Source organism: Muntiacus reevesi, chromosome 18 (genome assembly GCF_963930625.1).
Source record: "Muntiacus reevesi chromosome 18, mMunRee1.1, whole genome shotgun sequence".
Lineage (NCBI taxonomy): Eukaryota > Metazoa > Chordata > Mammalia > Artiodactyla > Cervidae > Muntiacus > Muntiacus reevesi.
Window position 1 is genome coordinate 18,737,363 of NC_089266.1, and position 20,060 is coordinate 18,757,422.

At 50.8% G+C, this 20,060-nt stretch overlaps 1 protein-coding gene across 3 annotated transcripts in view; it reads left to right on the forward strand.

The window, feature by feature from the left end:
* The window catches only part of MPP2 (MAGUK p55 scaffold protein 2), a 43,935-nt gene that overhangs the window by 13,296 nt on the left and 10,579 nt on the right, over nucleotides 1-20,060 (forward strand). The window contains exons 1-3 of one of the 3 annotated variants that reach the window (XM_065910644.1): nucleotides 2,587-2,838; nucleotides 5,664-5,714; nucleotides 10,444-10,562. In XM_065910644.1, the coding sequence (XP_065766716.1) occupies nucleotides 5,684-5,714; nucleotides 10,444-10,562 (150 nt within the window). In that variant the 5' untranslated portion in view covers nucleotides 2,587-2,838; nucleotides 5,664-5,683. Of the gene's footprint in view, nucleotides 1-2,586; nucleotides 2,839-3,034; nucleotides 3,198-5,663; nucleotides 5,715-10,443; nucleotides 10,563-20,060 lie in introns of those variants that run through there. The other 2 variants (XM_065910643.1, XM_065910645.1) reach the window with 2 other exon arrangements.

Here is a 20,060-nt window from a genome sequence, read left to right on the forward strand (position 1 = left end):
TTTCTGTGCGTTGAATCCCGAAGCCTTGGAATGAATATCCACCAGAGGAATATCTCTATTTGAGGGTAAGCAGAGACACTGCCTGCACCGTTGTGACCTCTGGGGCGGAGGCAGGGAGGAAGACCGAGCTAAATACAGACCTCAGAGGAAGAGGACTGATTCTTCTCACTTTTCCACCTGTCTCCTCCCCACCCCCACCGCCTCATTTCTCCTTACTCCCTCCGTTCCTCCATCCCACCGGCAGAGGGGGCAGTCTCTAACTACCATGGAATGCATTGTGGACCCCTCAAACCTGCTTCCTGCTCCAGCTACCCTATATCCCATCAGTAACACCCTCATTCCTTTGGGGCCCTGCTTAGAACACATTATGTGTGTCTATTATGAATGTCTATTATGACATTCAGTTGTACCGCTAGAAAGAGCTTTTGTGTCTGACATTCCCCCTTCCGGACCTCCACCTTCAGGAATCACTGATGCTGGCCCTGTAGTTGGTATCTGACAGTATCGGTGAGGCTGGCACCCTATCTGAACCAGAATAAGAGCATCCTACTCTGTATCAGGAAATGTTTCTCCTCTCTCTGTAACCTCATGGGGCTGTTGTGAGAATTAAACAATTTATCAATTGTAAGGTCTTGAACAGATGTGAGGAGCTGGCATTCTATAAGGCCCTTATAAGAGAGATGCTTGCTGACTGACTAATGGGGGGCAGGGGAGTGCGAGGAGGCGGCTGGTAAGAGTAATGAGTTCGGCTCCATCTTCCTAGAGGGCCCAAATCAGGGATCCTTGTTCTGTGGATCTTGAATGAAACTAAAAGTTTGCTGTATGTTGCTATGGGGTAATAGTTGCCTGACTGAGAAGTAATTAATACTATGGAGAGATTCAAGATGCTTCCACTTCCCCACCACCAAATACCAGGTGGACAGGCTAGAGTGGAGGGTAGCTTTCATGATGGGAAGGGGACTTCTTCTTTTTTTAAAAATTTATTTGGCTACTCCTGTTCTTTGTTGCAGCATGTGGGGTCTATTTCCCCGACCAGGGATCGAACCCCGGGCCTCCTGCATTGGTGACGCAGATTCTTGCCACTCCACCACCAGGGAACTCCCGGGGACTTCTTCCTAAGTTGAATTAGGAAGATCTTTTGGTTTGAAGGCAGAAGAGAGGGCAGATGGCATTTTGCTCCAGCAAGTTCTTTGGTTGGAGACGGAAGCCTGTAATTCCAGTCCCTGCCATCTGGGGTCGCTAGCTAACTTTCCTGTCCTTGCTCAGTAATAAGGGAGGAGACCACTGAAAAACCTCAGGGCTTTCTGTAGAGCATGCCAGTGGTTTTGTGGCTTGTGTTGTGTGCTTGTGTTAGTCGCTCAGTCGTGTCCGACTCTTTGTGACCCCCATGGATTGTAACCCGCCAGGCTCCTCTGTCCATGGGATTTCCCAGGCAAGAATACTGGAGTGGGTTGCCATTTCCTTCTTCAGATCTTCCTGACCAAGGGATCGAACCCAGGTCTCCTGCACCGCAGGCAGACTCTTTACCTATACTCAAACCTGACTTTTCTCCGTGACTCAGTGGTAAAGAATCCGCCTGCAATGCAGGAGACGCGGGTTTGATCCCTGGGTTGGGAAGATTTCCTGAAGAAGGAAATGGCAACCCACTCCAGTGTTCTTGCCTGGGAAATCCCATGGACAGAGGAGCCGGGCGGGCTACAGTCCACGGGTTCACAAAGAAGTCGGACAAAACTTAGTGACTAAACAACAATACTCAAACGTATGATCGCTGGAGCTCAGGGCAAGCTGAGTCTCCTGCAACAAGGGGACCAGTCCCCCCTGCTTCCAGGATCAGTTTCCAAGTTAAACCCATTTCTGAGATTTCCAAGCAAGTTTCCAGAATGCAGTGCATTTCTGATCTTAGGAGATCTGCATATTCTAGAAAGCAGTTGGAGAGGGTGCAGGGCGGGGAATACCGCAGCCAGAGTATTACCTTGGCTGACCCTGAATGCACCGCGCACTTAGCGAAGCGTAATCTTCGGGCTGAGCTTTCAGTACTCCAAGGCTAGAACTAAGTGCAGGTCTACAGTGGAGCCAGAAGCTGGGGTGAAGGCGGGCAACTGGGTTTGTCTATTTCTTGAGATGGAACCACAAAGAAGGATAGCGAGTCACCTTGTTCTGTATTCCGTAGACTGGGGTATGGACCAGCTGTCCGGTCCAGGCTTGAAATAGGGTCTCAGCGACCCCCGCCCCCCCCCCCCCACCTTTTTTTTTTTTTTTTTTTGCAAATTCGCCTAGCGAGTCTGGGATCCAGGTATCCACCAATGAATCCTTAAAAACTACTCCTGAGTTTGAGGTCCTATGGGGTGGGTCTCCTGCTCCTTGAGGGGTCTCCCTAAACTCCTCCTGCTCCCTTACCCAGTTGGGAAGCAGGATAATGAGGAAAGGTGAGGCAAGCCTTGAACTGGAACGGGGGTCTAACCTGAGAGAAGGGGGCGGGTCTCTTACCATCGCCCTTTTAAGGGAATCGCTGGACGCCGAGGGACTAGTGGGTACAGGTCCCAGTCCTTGCTTCCCCGAGTAGGAAGCCAGCTGCGGGTCGGGGAATCGTGGGCAGTGAGGTGTCTCCGAAGTCACCACCTCCCCGCCTACCCACTAGCTGCTCGGAAAGGCCACTTTCCTGCGGGTGGTCCCGCGGCGTCCGTATCCACCTCCCTCTCACCTCCTCTCTCGGTCTCCGCCCCTTCGCGCAGAGGAGGCCTCGCCGCTTTAAGAGCCGGGGTAGCGATTGACAAGCAATAAGCGCGGAGCGCCGGGCTGCGCGGGAGCCACCGGAGCTAGGGGCCTCTCCCGGGGCAGGTAGGCCCCCCGGTCCCCGGGCCAGCACCCACCCTAGGGCCCTCTTGGTCCTGGCACGGCACTTGGGGCCCTTTCTCTGCGTCACACCTCTCCTGGCCTCTTCCCTCCGGCCCCTCCCCTCTCTCTCACCCTCCGGCCCCTCCCCTCTCTCTCACCCTCCCGCCCCCACTCCCCCTTTCTCCGGGCTCCTAGAGAGAGATCAGACCTCGCTGCCCGAGGACACTGGCCCCCCGCCCCTGCGGTGAGGGCACCTACGTGACGTCAGGCACAGAGCCTGGTGAGCTGTGCGGGGGCCCGAGTGTCCGTGCGGCTTCTCCGGGGACTGTGCGGATTCTGGGGACTTCGGAGCCGGGCATTACGTAAGAACCGCGTTATTAGCTCTTCCGGGGGTGGGGGCGCAAGACGGAGGTTGTGTGCGTCCCCTTGGCTCCCCTGCCACCTAGGGAGGCTAACACCTCAATCTCTCCTGGGAGGGGGTCCTGCGAAGGGGGTGTGCTGCTTCTTCGCCTCCCAGGTTGTAGAGGGGGCGGGTCTGGGTCGGGGGCCAAGACTGGGATCTGGAGACCTGGGAAGGGGTCGGTGACAGGAGCGAGGAGTCAGGGCCAGAAAGTTAGGTCAACTCGGAGCGGGGAGCGTGAGGACGCGGGCGGGGGTGGGGGGGGTGTGTGTGTGCAGCCATTCAGTGACCTCATCCCCTAGTCTCCGCCGGGCGCGCACGCAGAGAGTCTTCTTTGATGGCTCGCAACACACCCCCCTCCTCCCAGGTCCTAGCGCCCAGCGTTTTAGGGCTGGGCTCTTGGGGCGGGGGCGCTCTGATCGTCGGTGCGTGCCGGCCCGCCTGGCCGCTAGACCCCATCCTTCAGTCTGTCTACCCCTCCCCACGACCTGTCGCTCTTCAAAGCTCCTTTGTCGGACCTTTCTTCTCTATATCTCTTTGTACGCGTTATTGACAGAGCTTGGAGGAAACCTCCCCCTTTCTCGGTGGGCCCACATCGGCCTCCGACCCTGGATGGTATGGGTAGCCTGGAGATAGGGGTGAGAGGGCACGTGGGCCCAGGGTTTTGGAAGCTGAGGTGCGAGTTCTCAGCTGCCTGGCTCCGGACCTTGACTCGGAGCCAGGCCGGCTCGCCTGGCACTGCTGTTCTCCTGTGGGCACAGCCGGCCCCGCCCTCCCAGAGGCTTGGGTGGGGGTAGGGCAGAGCTAGCCAATGCCCGTGGGAACCGACTCCTCAGGGAGAAAACCCAGGCAGGCTGAGCAAGACTTCTGGGGACCGGATCTTCCCTGCCTCTTCCCACCCTCCACCCTCTGGGGAAGTAGGACTTGGGAGAGTAAGTAGTACCATCTGGAGAGAGCTGCAGGTTCCAGGTCCTCAGGACGAGGGCTGGGCCGGGGGTGGGGTTGGGGGGTGGGGAGAAAGGGATCCCTCTCTGATGCTCTCTAGGAATAGGGGTGGCAGGGGTTGTGCCCAGGGCACTAGCTGGCGCAGTGGATCCTGGGCATTGCTCCCAGCCTGGGTGCTAGCCTGACAGGGGATGTCCTTCCTCTCCCCCAAAGCTCCTTTGTTCCTTGTCCTCAGGGGCAGATCCAGGAGGAAGGGGAGCCATCCTTCCACTTTTGTAATTTCTGCTACTTGAAATTACAAGTATCAGGGAGCTCAGATGACCTGCCCAGGCCTGGGAAGGTGATAGGAGGAGAAAGGATTTCATTAAAATCAGGTAGTGGTCACTCTAGTGACCTTTTAAGAGGGAGGAGGTGATATCGTGGCTCCCCGCCCCCCAGAGCCCAGTAGCATTCAGTCCTAAAGTGGGCACTGCCAGATGCTTTCTTCCACTCCCCCACCCATGCTGGGAGCCAGCGCGCCTCCTGTTGTCATGGCAACCGAGAATTAGGGTTTTCTCCAGCGGCACAGGCCCAGAAAGGCAAAGGGATGAAGGATGGTGGGTTACCCACCTGCACCCTTCTTTGGAGAATAAGGGATCCAACCCCAGGAGGACCTGGGATGGAAACTGGGTCTTTAAATTCCGTGATGGGTTTTGCCCAGAGCCCCCTGCTCTCCTTGTCCCAGCTCTGGGCTGAGAAGGGGTAGAGGGAGAAAGAGGAAGCAAGAGAGGCCCTAGTGAGGTATGACATCATTTCTGCCAGACAGATGAACAGATGTTTATGGAGCATCTTCACTGTGCTAGGTCTAGGATCCAGAGGTAAAATAAAACACATGTGATTCTTGACCCATGGAGCTTAAAATCAGGGAACACCCATTTTCTTACTTTTTACCTTTTTACTCACACTGGACTTTTCCCCATCCTCTCTCTCTCTCAAAATAAATAAATAAAATTAAAAAGACAGATGGTAGGCAGAAACAATTTTTTTTTTGAGTCATAAAATCTGGAGTTTCATTGTAGCTCTCCTTTTCTTTAAAAAAATATTTTTATTCATTTATTTGGCTGCACTGAATCTTAGTTGTGCATGTGGGATTTTTAGTTTTGGCATGTGGGTTTTAGTTCCCTGGCCAGGGATCGAACCCAGGTCCCCAGCATTGGGAACCCAAAATCTTAGCCATTGGACCACCAGGGAAGTCCCCATAACTCTCTTTATTAGCTTTGTGACCTTGGACAAATGAACTAACCTCTCTGATCCTCTGTCTCCTCCTCCTTGGAGAGATGGGTGAGTCATGTCTGCTCTTCTTGGCCTCCCAGAACTATGGGAGTGTCAGGGCGGTACCCTCTCCCCTACCCCACTGGCTCATCCTGAGGGGGAGGTCCTTCCTAATTCCTTCCCCATTATTTTGCCCTTCTGCCTTCTCAACCTCCTCTCTCCCTTCCTCCAGGAGCCCTTGCTGATTTCACCATGCCGGTTGCAGCCACCAACTCCGAGACAGGTAAGAAGTGGGAGTAGGGATGTCAGTTATATCAGTGGTTCAGAGGATTCCAGGCAGGTTGGGGAGCACAGGCAGGTTGAGGAGCACAGTCAGGCACTGCCACAGCTCCCTGTAAGAGCAAACTGTAAGACCTACAGTAAACTGTAGGAGCTCCCTCTAAGACCCCTGCTGCAGCTGCTCCATCCAGCTGCTCAGCCTTTCCTCTGGGCAACTCCTATCACCCTGCTGCACCTGCCCCAGGGTGGGGCTGGAGACAGAGCACAACTCACCTCCATGGAGGGGGATGCCTGCTCTGGAGACATCCACATTGCAGTGCCCCCCCCACCCCAGATAGGTAAAGTGGACCAACACATGGGAGTGTGTGTGTGCTAGGCTGTGGAGAATGCCAGGTCGAGAAGCCTTGGCTTAGTTCTGTAGGAAGTTTTAGGGCAAGGTTGTGGGCCACCCAGACAAGCTAGGAAGCCTCAGGAACAATCTGCTTAGATCCTTGGAGCCTGTGTCTCTTCCCTATCAAGAGGTGATGTGAAACTCAAAGGCTGTAACAGGGAAAGCATGTTACCATTAGGGATAGTCACAGTTACTATGCTGTGCTACTGAGTTGTTATTACCTCTTTAACCTGTGACCCTGAGTCAGTCACCTCGCTTTGAGGACCTAGGTTTCCCCATCTGTGGAATGAGGTGATGGGACGAGATCAGTGTTTTTAACTTGTATTGATCCTGAATCCTACTGAGAATCTGATGCAAACTGAGGGCCTTCATCATAGACAAAGGCTTCTATGCACGAAGTCTGCATTCCACTCCAGGGGTTCAGGGATCGCACCCTGTGTGTATGCAGAGACCCACCAGGTGAAGTGCCCTGTGCTCAGGCTCTCAGAGGGCCCTAACAATTGTGAGCTGTTCTTGTTTTTCTCTGATTGATCCCTGTCTGGGTGCCTCCTGACCGTGTAGCCCCTTCCCTCTCTCTAGGCGCTGCTATTGCTTCTGCAAGATGTTCCAGACCTTCCAGTTCAGTTAGATTGACTCCTCTGTGTCCTCCCCTCTGAAAAACTGAAGCAGGAAAGTGAAGGCTCCTGTGAGGGGCCCGAACTAAACTGTGACACCCTTGTCCCCCCAGGAAAGGCCTCTTCTCCATGCAGTGACCAGACTGTCCCAATGTCCCCTAGCTGCTGCAGCCTTGGAGGACTCAGTGCATTCCCTACTGCTCCAGCCTGCCTGGGCCCCTCTGTAAGCTGCTTAGGGGTTAATTAAGCCCATCCCTGAGCCTGTGATTAAAGGCCTGTCAATCTGGGGCTGTCCAGTAAACCCATTAATGGTGCCTGGCAGGGGTGTAGAGGGAGGGGAAGGCCCAGCGCTTTGGTTTCCCTGCTGCAGGCCACTTGATGGGCCCTGGTGGGGTGGGGGACAGGGTAGGGAGTGGAGTTCAGGAGGTAGGTGTGAGGGTCTGTTTCCTCTGAGGACTCCTGGGGCACCCGCTCCCCTGGGTGTTGTGTCACGGACTTTCTGTTTCCAAGGGGAGAAAGATAGAAGCAAGTTGCTTAACCTCTTGGAAGCTGCGTTTCTTCCTCTGTAAAGAGGTGGTGGGCGACTTAAAGGCCAGAAGCTTTGTCTTTCCCTCAGGTGGCCCTCTGTGCCTGCCCTGGGGTGGACTGGCTCCTGGCCTCAAAACTCTAATGCTGGCTTCTGCCCCTTCTCATTTGGTGGTCATTACACTTCTCACAGGTCTGATAGACAGCTGTACTCTTGCCCCTATGGTCAAGTTCACGCCCCCTCCCCTCTACCTTCCCCCAGAGATCCTTGCCTTGGCCTCTGCAGAGATTGAAGCTAGCAGGGTCCTTCTACCCTGATCCGCATATCAATATGGCCACTATCATTGTGGAGGGAGCGAGATGATGTGGGTGTTTTCCTCTTGCAGAGAGACCCTAACTCCATTTCTAGTAAGGTGGAGGAGTTATTTCCCTGAGGGTTGGAGATGCGTGGGTGTTGGCATGGGCTGAGAGTTTAGACACCTTGCCCCTGGACTCCAGACTGAAGCTCTGCCTCTTCACCGGGTTCCCTCCTTTCTTTGAATTAAGGCTGGGATGTGGGGCTTTCAGGTGGACCTGTCCCTTTAAATCTCTGGGTTAATGTTCTAGTGTGTAATCCTGCTTGCTGCCATGGCAACCAGGGTGTGCTGTGACCCTGTGCCACTCCTCAGGGAATGGCAGTCTGGTGGCAGCGGCAGTGCCTAGTGGTGGCCTCAAGGGTATAGGGTCTCAAGGAAGGAATGGTGGCCCTGGGCTGGGGTAGCTTTCAAAACCCCTCCCTTCCTGCCCTTGCTAGTCTCTGCTGCATGAATACTCCCTCACCTTTTCCCAAGTCCCCAGTACCCCAGTTTCAAGATGCCTGACTTGCCCACAGGCATTGCCCCCTGAAGCAAGTGGGGCGGGGCGCAATTGGAGATGGGGATGGAGAAGCTGCTCCTGAGATGTGGGGTCTGAGGGCTGTGCCACTGCCTCCTCAGGAGAGTCGTTCTTGGGGGCTTCCTTTGATCCTGAGGGGAGTCAGTGTAAAGAAAACTGGGCTTGGTGAGGGGACCGAGAGGAGGGGTCGGAAGCCTCGAGGAGGAGGTGGCCAGCGGTGTAATTGAGGAGGGACTTCTAGAAGAGGGGGACTGGAATAAGATGGGGCCAAGTCCCCACCTACCTTGGGTTTCTGGGAGGGGAGTGTCTCTGAGCACCACTCCAGTCTTGATGGGGGGCAAGTTTAACGACACCCCCACCCCCACCCCCCGGCCGGAAACCTTTCCTCAGCCGCCTCCTCCCCTTTTAGTGGTAGGTGTTCAAACAGGGGAATCTGGCCTCCGTGGGACTAGAACCCTTCCATGGTCCCCTCCCAACTCTTGCACGGCCCCCTCCCGCCTGTCTGCTCCCAGTCGGGGCTTTGGCCAATCAACAAGGCGGTCAGGCGGCTGAGCCTTACTATTGGCTGATCCTGCAGAGGGCGCTCCCCGAGTCCCACCTCCTCCAGCGCTGCCCACTTCTGGCTGGGAAGGCTGCCGCGGCGTGGAGGCTACTCCACAGTCCCGGTCCCGGAGGGGGTCAGCCATGGCCGGCAGCCCAGGGAGCGGGGCGTCTTTGGAGGGTATATCCCTGGGCTCCTCTGAGGAAGCTGAGCTCCGGAGGGAAGGTAGGGAAAGGTGGAGTGGCGAGGATGGGGTCTGGTCCTGAGGGGTTTAGGGCATCTGGAGAGGATACCCTAGGAGCAGGCTCTCCAGAGCCTAAGGGTCTCGGGGCGCGGTCCCCCAGGAGAGCTGACCTGGACTGAGGGCACCAACTCCCTTGGCTCAGTCCCCTCCCATAGCTGGCAGGTTGGGAATCTGTGTGTGAAGATGACGGGAGAGACAGGGTCCTAGGATATCCTGGCAGAGTGGGAAGGGTTCCTGCCCTGCCCTCTTTCTGAGGCCACTGAGGACCTTGCAGGTTTCTGACCAATGCCAAGCCCAGACATGAGCAGGAGGTGTCTGGAGGGCAGGCATGAATGTCATTTGTGGAAAAGGTAGGGAAGATGAGAGGGAAGAGGGTGGGAGGCCAAGGGTCCCTGACCAGTGGCTGCCAGCTTCCAATCTCAGAGCCTCCTCCAGCCCACCCCCATTCCTTCCTGGAGGAGGGGGCATGGCTGAGAACAGTGAGAGGTGCCAGGGACTGTACCCACCCCCTCCTTCCCAGCTTGGGTACTGTTATGCAGATGTAGGCGTGGGTGGCAGGGTGGCAGAGTAATGATACCCCCTGCCCATCTCTGCCCCCAGCTGGGCACACTCTGCTTCTGCCTTCCTTCCCCCAGAACCTGCCACAGCCTGTAGCTCACACTTCTGCTGGTGGGGGAAGACAGTCCCTACCTGAGGCTGAGCCCCTCAGCAGTGGCTCAGCTTCAGGTGTTCTCCCCTTGCTGATGTCCCATCCCAGGCTGAGGGTTTGCTGATCCCTAGGATGACTTGGTCTGACCTCTGCCCTGGGATGTCTACAGCCATCCCAAGCCCCAGAGTGCCTGTTTTCCCCAGCTTCTACCAGTGTCCTGGGCCTCAGCCTTGGCTTCCTATGATCTGTATTAATTTCCAGGTCATTGTCTTTCAGAACTGAAGGGCCTGTAGATACCATCCAGTTTAACCCACCCATTTTACATGAAGGAAAGACTGAGGCTCATGGGGGACAGCGACTTGTGCAAAATCACCCTGAATTAGTGGCACAGCTGGTAGTGGATGGCGGGTAGGCCCTGACCTCCTGCATGGCTGCCTGCTGACTCCAGGGCCGCACTCCAGCGACATGTTCCAAGCGTCATCTCTCTCACCCCTGAGCCTACCACGTGTGGGTGGCTGAGTCCTGTGGCTTCAGCCCATCCAGAGACTGAATCATGTGGTTCTCTGGTTTAGGGCAGAAACTGGAACCTGACATCTGCATCCGTTTCTCCCCTCCCCCCACCTCTTAAGTCCACTTCCTGGTGCTGGGAGCCTTCCACCTGCCCAGGCTAGTATTACTTAGGGCCTAGAGAAAGGCCAAGGAAATTGTCCTTCCCCTCTTAGGGCCTCTGCCCCAGGCATTCTAGGGCCTGGAGTGCCAGGCAAGGAAGGATGTGCTGCGGGGAGGGGCTGTCTTCTGTGGGATGGAGGGTAAGAGGGTGGGGTTCTTATGGTGTGTTTGGGTCCTCTGTGCTCAGCTGGCGCCTGTGTGTCTCACTGTCTGCTCCTTCCCTCCAGCCATGCAGCAAGTCCTGGACAACCTGGGATCTCTCCCCAATGCCACGGGAGCGGCCGAACTGGACCTGATCTTCCTTCGAGGCATTATGGAAAGTCCTATAGTGAGATCCCTGGCCAAGGTAGTGTGTTCCAGGGAGGTGGACATAAGGGTACTGCGCCTGGGGAGGCATAGCAGGGGCTGGGATGTTAGCCACAGGGAGCCCTGGGAATGGGGCAGGTGGCACCTGTGACCCTGGGAGGGGGGTATGCATGGACATCCATGCCCAGGTGATCAATCTGAACCACTGTAGGTGGTGGGGGCCCACCTCCGTTCCTGACTGTTGAGTGTGGAGACGTGCCCATGTGGATGGATGTTTGGTGACTGCCAGCTTATGGAGGGTATGCTTGGTTGGGAACGAGCATGCCTGCGCTGTAGAATCTCTAAAGTTCAGGCTGCTTATCTTTCTGCCTCTGGACGTTTTGTGCAGACATCTTTCTAAGGTCACTCGCCACATACCAGGCAGGGGAGAGACTCACTGAAAGAGAAAGTTATTAACCACTTTGGTGATGACCGTGATAGAGGCAGATGGACTAGGTGTTTGCGGAGGGTAAAGGACAGACGCCTGACCCAACCCAGGGTGGGCAGGGAAGCCACCCTGGAGGAAGGGTCACTTGTGTTGAGTCTTGGAGACTGAGGAGGAGGGGCAGTGCATTCCAGGCGATGAGAAGAACTTCAACAGGAACAGAGGTGAGAGAGCTAGAAACGTACAGGGGCTGTAACTGTTGATGTGAGGCTGGAGCTTTAGGTGTGAGACAGGGAGTGTGAGCTGTGGAGATGTTGGCAGCTCTTGGCAGCTGATGAAGGGCCTTAGGAGCTGTGCCTGGGGCCTGGGCATCGTCTTGTGATGCCCTGTGAGCAACTTGGAGTCTTTTGTGGATTTTAAGCAGGCGTGTGATGACGGCACATGGATGTTTTGGGAGCATCCCTCTGGTAGCCAACAGGGAGGATGGTTGGAGGGTCATGACTGAAGCTGGAGAGACTGGAGTTGGGTATCATCCTGAATTAGACCTGTGGTAACAGTTCTTGAGGGAGGGGATGATAACACAAATATTTAGGAAATAAATCGGCAGTACCTGATGCTTGGGTATGGACGGTCAGGGGTGGGGGAAGCTAGGCACTTGGGATTCTGTACTGGGGAAGGGCTGGTGCCACCTTCAACTGAGACAGCAAGCAAGGATGGACCAGGGGAGGGGGTGACCCCTTTGCTGAGGAGGAGCAGAGGAGGTGAGAAAGATGCCACTAGCTGTGTTGGAGGCAAGGCTGGGAGTTGCAGGGAATCATGTTAATTGCTCAGATTTCTCAGGGGGGTGGGCGGTTCTCAGCTGAAAATTAAGGATCAGGAGTTGAGTGGAGTGGGGGTGGAGGGTGGGATTTGGAAGTGAAGGTTCAACTAATAATTACTAAAGGGGAGTGAGGGAACCCACCAAAAGTCAGGGAGCAGGATCAACAGGGCCCCAGATCATCAATCCAGGGTGGGGGTGACTCAGTCCAGAGACACTGAGGTTGGCTTTGGTCCAGGGCTTGTGCTGGATGGGGGCTGTGGGAGGCTGAGATGCAGGGAGAGGTGAGAGTGGCTCAGAGCATCACTTCTGGAGCTGAGGCTGGGAGGGGAGGGGAGAGTGGCCAGGAAGAAACAGAAGGGCAGGGAGAACCTGGAGGCAAAGGCCTGAGGGCTCTCTGGGGTCAGTGTTTGGGGAGAGAGTATACAGCTGGAAGAGGAGACGGCCGGAGTCAGAGAGGAAGGTGGGAAGTGAAAGGTTTCCAAGGAGGGCAGTTCTGGGGGTGATAACATTTTGAATGTGGCTATGGGGGGCAAAGAGGCCATCAGTGATAAAGATTTCTAGGAATGAATGGGTCGGGTGTGGGATGGGTTGTCTACACAGGCTTGAGGGTGGGCAGACACTGGAGGCAGCCCCAGGGTTTCCGGTAAATGGTGGTGGGTGTGACCAGGAAGTTGGATGATAGTGATGGCTAGGGTGGGGGGCGGGGCAGTACAGCTAGGTGGTGGGTCTTCCCCAGGGTGAGGTGGGGACTGTCACAGGACAGCTGTGACCTTTCCTGGCATGGGGCTTGGAAGGGGACCAGATGCTAGTGGGAGGTTCTGGGGAAGGGAAAACCGAGCCGATTGGAGGAGATTGGAAAAAGGCAGATTGCCTCTCAGTCAGTGGCTAAGGATTGGACTTATGCATTAAAAATCAAAACAAGGAGTTATGCATGTTTCAAACAGAATATGAGCTCCTTGAGGACAGTGATGTCGGCTTTGTTTGCTACTGTGTCCCCAGAGCCTAGAACGGTGCCTGGCACATAATAGGTCCTCACTGAATGTTTGTTGAATGAATGAATACAAGAAAGTGTGCAGAAAAAGCACATAGTACCCACCTCCAGGATGTGAATGCTGATCATGTTTGCTTTAGTTCTTGCTCTTTCTTTTTAAGAAATAAAAAGCGCAAGCCAGTGAATGCCTCTCCCCTTTTCCTCATTTCCACTGCTGTCCCTGCCCTCAGGTGACCCGTGCCTAGAGTTGATGATACCGTGCCCCTGAATATTTGCCCATCTTGACTACATATGTGTTTAGATGTAAACTACATGCCCCTGTTATATGTGTTTTTAAACTTTACATAATGGAATGATAGTGGAAGCAGCTATGGTTTTTGAGATTTCTAGTTCATATAAGTAATATAGTTACTGACATGCACGGAGATATAGATTCGTTTGGACTGTTGTGTAGTTCTCCAGTATGTGAACAGAGCCCCGTGTATTTGTTTTCTGGTTCCCCTACTGAAAGACAGGTATGCTGTTGCTGACTTGTCTCTGTTAAGCACTGTGCGGCAGTGAACATCCTTACATCCATCTGCTTCTACACGTGGGTTAGAGTTTCTCTAGGGTGGACACTTGGCAGTGGAATTGCTGAGGACCTGCATTTGAAATTCAACATCTATAACCTTCCAAAGCTGACTTCACAGTTGGATTTATGATTTATTAAACCACACCATCTCTGAGCCACTCCAGCTATTGCTTCTACAGCATGACAGCCAGTGAAATAAGGAGGCTCTCTCGGGATGCAGAACCTCGGGGTTAGAAGGTCCTTTAGCCAGAACCCTCCAGAGTGGGACACGTCCCACCCCCCCCCCCCCGTCCCCACCTCCATAGCATTCGTCTCTAGTGGCCTCTTGGAACCCATCTGACAGCTCTCCAAAGGTGAGATTGATGGCTGGATGGCTCTGTTATTCATTTGGTCATTCCGTCATCCGTCCTCTATTCAACAGATATCTCTTGCGTGCTCACCAAGGCCAGACACAGTGCTAGGGTGATGGCAATGAAATGTCAGATAGGTTATTCTTCTCCTGAGGGAGCCCTGAGTCTGTCATTTTCTCACTGAGCTCAGCAATGTCCTCGTCCTGGGACCACAGCCTGATGGATAAGTTACCAATGTACTGTGTCAGTTTACATAAGTAAACTTCCTTCTCCAGGAATGTTCTCTCCATCTAGCTGTGAAACAAACAGGAAATGAATCTCCATAAGGGAGCATCAGAGCTCAGTAAGAACTTCCTTGGTGGCTCAGACAGTAAAGAATCTGCCTGTAATGTAGGAGACTTGGTTTTGATCCCTGGTTTGGGAAGATCCCCTGGAGGAAGGCATGGCAGTCCACTCCAGTATTCTTGCCTGGAGAATCGTCATGGACAGAGGAGCCTGGCAGACTATGGTCCATGGGGTTGCAAAGAGTTGGCTCAGGAAAAATTCCTCCGACCCCTATACATGTGACCCTTTGCAATGGAACTTTGCCAGTCCTTTCATCAAAAGGTAGAGTTTCTCCACTCTTCAATCTGGGCTTGACCACATGACTTGCTTTGGACTACCAGACCTACATCTTACTCCTTCTCACCCATTTTAATGATTATGTATACACAGATCAATTTCTAACCTATTAGACAAAGTACTTTGATCAAAGATATAGCAGCAAAAGCTTAGAAGCCCAGAAACCCACAGGAGTGGAGCCCAGGTAGAAACCCGTGTGATAGTTTTTCACCTCCTTCCCTTTTCCTGATGACACAGACTTGACTCTCCTCTCTGGGGAGGTGCCAGACGATGTGGGAGGGGCTGCCTTGGGTAGATCTGGAACCAGGGAGGAGCAGGCCCTGCGGGGACACACCCAGAGAGTTACAGGCTCTGAAGGAAGTCAACTCTGGCAGGCAGATCGGAAATCCATAGGGTTGGCTACAGAGAGCAGATGGCGGTCCTGGCAGGTGGGTGACATCTGGGAGCACTGACATGGACCCAGTAGCAGGTGTTCCAACAACAGGCAAGGCCACGGTGAGGAATCAAAGGCAGATGACATTCAGAAATTTAGGCAAACTGTTATCAGTGGGGACAGCTGCCAGTTTGGAGGCCTGTGAACTAAGCTGCATGAGATGAAGAGGAAAATAAACAGTGTTTGAAGTCAGATTCATTGGTCGGTTGTGTGACCTTAGTAGGACTGACAACCTTTCTGAGCTTCAGTCGTCTCTTCTGAGAAACGGGGATAACGATACTTACCTCTCAGAGTTGTGGTCAGGAGAGAGGGAGGTCATGGATGTGGAAGTGTTTGGCCACTGGACTGGAATTCAGAGGGAAGACTCAGTCCTGTGGTGGTGGCGGAAAGGGAAGAAAGGTGGGGTCTTAAAAGAATGAGGGGCCAGGAGGGTCACCAAGATGGAGACTCTGACCAGGGGACATGGTGGGGAGCCCAGTGCATCAGTTAGCTTTTGCTGCGTAACAAACCGCCCCACAGCATAGTGGCATGACTTGTGTCTCATGATTTTGTGGATTGACTGGGTGGTTTTCTGGTCTGGGCTTGCTCATTTGGGATGGGGTAGAACAGCCCCAGTCATGTGACTGGTGACTCAGCCAGGAAGGCTGCCCTGTCTGGGACAGTGTGGTGTCTCATCCTCTGGGAGGGTGGCCCAGGTTGCTTCCCATGGTGGTCTCAGCAGCAATGAAAGACCAGCCCCCAGTCCTAGGCACTTTTCAAGCCTCTGTTTTTACGTCTCATTGGCCAAAGCAAATCACGTGGCCAAATTCAGGTGGAAGAGTCCCTTTACCCTCTGGCTCACCATGCTTTCCGATTTTGAATTACTTTCAGATTTTGAATTACTTAATTATGAGTCTGGGCTTCAAGTGGGAATTCTATCTCCTGATCAGAGAAGTTGGAGTGGAAAGGTGGAGGGAAAAGTTTTCCAAAGAAAGGCTGTGGCGTGTTTCTGCATTTGCAGTTTCCGTCTGACTCTGCATGGGCAGCTGGCAGATTTGGGATTAAGAACCAGCTCTTCCGTCAGCCGGGTGTGAACCTGGCCCAAGTTTCTGGCCTGTGAGGAGCTTTAGGGTATGCTGCGCTGAGGGTGATTTCTCAGAGCAGAATTAAGCAAGTGGTTACCACAGATGTTAAAAACTGCTTTCCTGGTGGTGGGCCCTCGTGTTCCTAATATTATAGTGTGTGCTGTGCAAGAGAACAGTTTCTAAAAACAAGCACCCAGATAGTGACACCACAACTGTGGGGGCGCTCAGGAAACTTTGACTTGCATCTCTGCTGTACACCCAGGAGTTGTGAAAAGGAATTCATTTTACCTGCTAGAGCCTCAGATTCTTTATTGGAAAATGGCCTTTCTACTGTTAATCTTACCATCATTTTGACATTTAAATGAGATGTCTATTGAAGTATAATTGATTTACAATCCTGTGTTAGTGCCAGGTGTACAACAAAGTGATTCAGTTTTATCTATCTCACTATATATGTCTAACTCTTTTTTATTCTTTTTCATTATAGCTATTCATTTCAAGATATTGAATGCAGTTCCCTTTGCTATGCAGTAAATCCTTGTTCTTTATCTATTTTTTGCATGGTAGTATGTGTCTATTAATCCCATGATTCCCAATTTATCTCTGCTCCCCTTCCCCTCTAGTAACCATAAGGTTGTTTTCTGTGTCTGTGAGTAGTCTGTTTCTGTTTTGTAAATCAGCTCATTTGTAGGACTTTTTTAGATTCCACATATAAGTGACATCATCTAATATTTGCCTTTGTCTGACTTACTTCACTTGGTGTGATAATCTCTAGATTCATCCATGTTGCTGCAAATGGCATTGTTTTGTTTTTTTTATGGCTGAGTAATATTCTGTTGTTTATATGTACCACATGTTTATCCATTCATCTATTGATGAATACTTAAGTTGTTTGCATATCTTGACTATTGTAAACATGGGTTACTAATTTAACTCCATATGTCAGAGAACATATTAGATATGACTAAATGTTTAAAAAATGGAGTCATTTGAGATTTGTTTTATGATCCCAAACATTGTCTGTTTTGAGGACTATTCCATGTGTACCAGGAAGATTCTGCTGCTGTTGGGTAGAGTGCTCCATAAATGTCAATTAGGTCAAGTTTGTTGATAGTGTTTTTAAAATCTTCTATATCCTTGCGAATTTTCCATTTACTTTTTCTGCTGATTACTAAGAGAGGAGTGTTGAAATCTACAACTATTTTTATAGAAAAAATAAATGGAAAGTCTTTTAAGTGTGTTATTTTACTATCAAATAAGTTTTGGACTTCCCTGGTGGCTCAGATGGTAAAAGAATCTGCCTGTCATGTAGAAGACTCGGGTTTGATCCCTGGGCTGGGAAGATCCCCTGGAGAAGGGAATGGCTACCCACTCCAGTATTCTTGCCTGGGAAATCCCATGGACAGAGGAGCCGGGCGGGCTACAGTCCATGGGGTTGCAAAGAGTCAGACACGACTGAGCCCTCAGTACTTCCTTGGCCCAGCAGTTCTGCTTCTGGGAAAAACTCTCATATGTGCAACAGGAGACACAGACCAGAGTGTTTCTAGTAGTTTTCTTCATTGCCATTTGGAATGGTAAAAACCTGAAATGACCCAGAGGCCTCTCAGAGACAGAGGAGATGAATCAAATATGGCATAGTCACATGATGGAATATAATATAGCCATTAAAATGAACAAACTAATGGAATATGGGAAAAAAGAATGGATCATAGCAAAATAACATTAAATGGAAAATAATATTAAGTGAATATGTTTTCACTTAATATGAAAAATCAGAACAAATCTTTGCAAAAAATAGTAAGTGAAATAATTTTTTACTTAATACTAAGTGAAAAAAATCAGGCCTTCAAGAATTATATATAGCACAATTCCCTTTTTTTAAAAAGTAAAAATAACTAAAAACAGTACTTATTTGAGGAATATATTGAATATGTATAGATACAAAAAAACTATATAAAATGAGAAGCCAGGGCATGATGAACACAGGGAAACAAGATGTGGTTTCTGAGTTGGGGAGGTGGGTGGATGGGTGTGGGGGGCATGTGCTTAGACGTAGGATAGTGTCAAGATCCTTATGGTTTAAGTGATGGGTTCTTGCATCCTTGTTATATTATTACAAAAGTACCTAGTTTAATAGCAGCTAACTAAAAACAAGTCATGCAGGAACCAAGGATGAGAACATATCATGAGCCAAGGATATGATTAATCCAATTCTGAGTTCTCAAAGTCCCAGCAAAGAGTGTTGCAAATTGTGATACATGTTGGGTGTTCTCAGTATTGGTCAGTCAGCCTGCTGGTAGTGTTTCTTTTGTATAGGAATGATTAAATGTTTAAAGTTTCCTCTGGCCCATGAAGGTTGAGCTTGGAGAGCTGTGTTCTTCTGTCTGTGGGGAAGATCTCCAGGGGCAGCCACAGGGGTAGGAATGGATCAGCCTAGGGTGAGGGGTCATTAAGTAAAAGAAGGGAGGTAATGACTTGGAAGACACATTGGCTTCCTGCTTGGTTAGGTGAGGGCTCCAACTTGATGCCCACATCCATAGAGCAGAAGATGCTAAAGCTAAAATGGACAACCTCTAGGCTACTCATGTCACCTGGGCCAGAGCTAGCCATTATCTGGAAGGAGCCTGGCCAGATAATGGTGAGGGAGCTGCAGGTCTGAGTGCCTTTGTTTATTCTTGAAGCACAGTTCCTGCGGCCCTGGGCTCTTAGTATTGTCTAGACACTGGTAACAGAGCCAGGGCCTCCGTGGGTTGTGCTGAGTTAATGACTGAAGATCACACAGCGTTTGGTAGAAACTTCTGGGGCATTTCTCTGCCCTCTGGCTTCTGAGGATCATCAAGGTGTAACAGGTCTCTGAGTACTACTTCTTTGCTCCTTCAGTTGTCTGTTTCCCCAGCAGGAACGCTGTGTCCAGCTGGGCTGTGGGAGTCAGTCTGAAAGGCTGCCCTCCCAGGGGAGGATGATTTAGGGGGCCCCCCTATATGGGAAGTTGTTTCCCTGGCCTGTTTGGGGTAGAGAAGACAGAAAAGGAGCTAGCCTTTATTGAGCAACTGCTGTGTGCCAAGCACTGTGTCTATCTCATCAAATCCTCAGAGTATCCTTATGAGATGATGTTAAAATTTCCTCATCTCATGGGCTTGAAAAACTTTCTGTTATGGAAATTTTCAAAAATGTTTTCAGAACCCCCATCATCCATTGCCCTACTTCAACACTGAACAACTCAAGAACAGTCTTATTTCATCCATACCTCCACCTCCTTCTCTCCTAAATTATTTTGAAGCAAGTTTCAGACATAATTTTATCTGTAAGTATTTCAATATTTGTAGTTAAAAGTTCTTAAAAAAAATTTGCACTACCATTATTACACATAGAAAATTAAGCAATAATTTTCTTACAGATTTTTATTAAATGGTGTTATAATACCTGGACAGTCATTTGGAAAGATATCAAAGCAGATCCATACCTCACACCATTCATCAGAATAAACTTCCAAGCAGCTCAGAGATCGAAAAAACAAACCATATACATCCTAGAAGAAAACATAGGTCTGTGTGTAAAGGAAAGCCTTTTTTTAAAAACTATGCTTCGAAATTTGGATGCATAAAATATTAATAAATTTAACTAAATTAAATACATAATTTTTGCAGTGACAAAAAAACATAAGCTGAGTCAAAAGATAAATGACAAACTGGGGGAAAATATTTGCAAGAGGTATTACAGATAAAGGGCATATCTTCCTAATATAGAGAATGTTTTAAGAAGTGAGAAAAAGAAAAAACAAGATCTGATGGAAAAATTGGCAGGAGATATGAACAGACAGATCACAGAAAAAGATATACAGATGGCCTTTAAACATATGAAGAGATGCTCAGCTTCGCTCATAATAAGCAAAATGCAAATTAAGCCCCACTGAGAGATGGCTTCTCATCTATGTGATTGGCAGACATTCAAGGGTTTGATCACACACTCTGGTGGCAAGGCTTCAGGAAAGTTTCTCTTCTAATGCTGGTGGGAAGGCAAAGTGGCACATGTCCCGTGGAGGGGAGTTTGTCAATATCTAACAAAACCACATATTTATTTACTGCCTGACCCAGCAAGACTTCTAGGAATTTACATGAAAGATCTACTCCATGAATATAGAATGGCCATGCCAAGGCTATTCACTGCAGTTTTATTTGCAATAGTAAGATATTAGAAACAACCTCCATACCTATGGAGAGTAGTTGAATAAATTATGGTACTCCAGTCTTGAAATCATGCACAT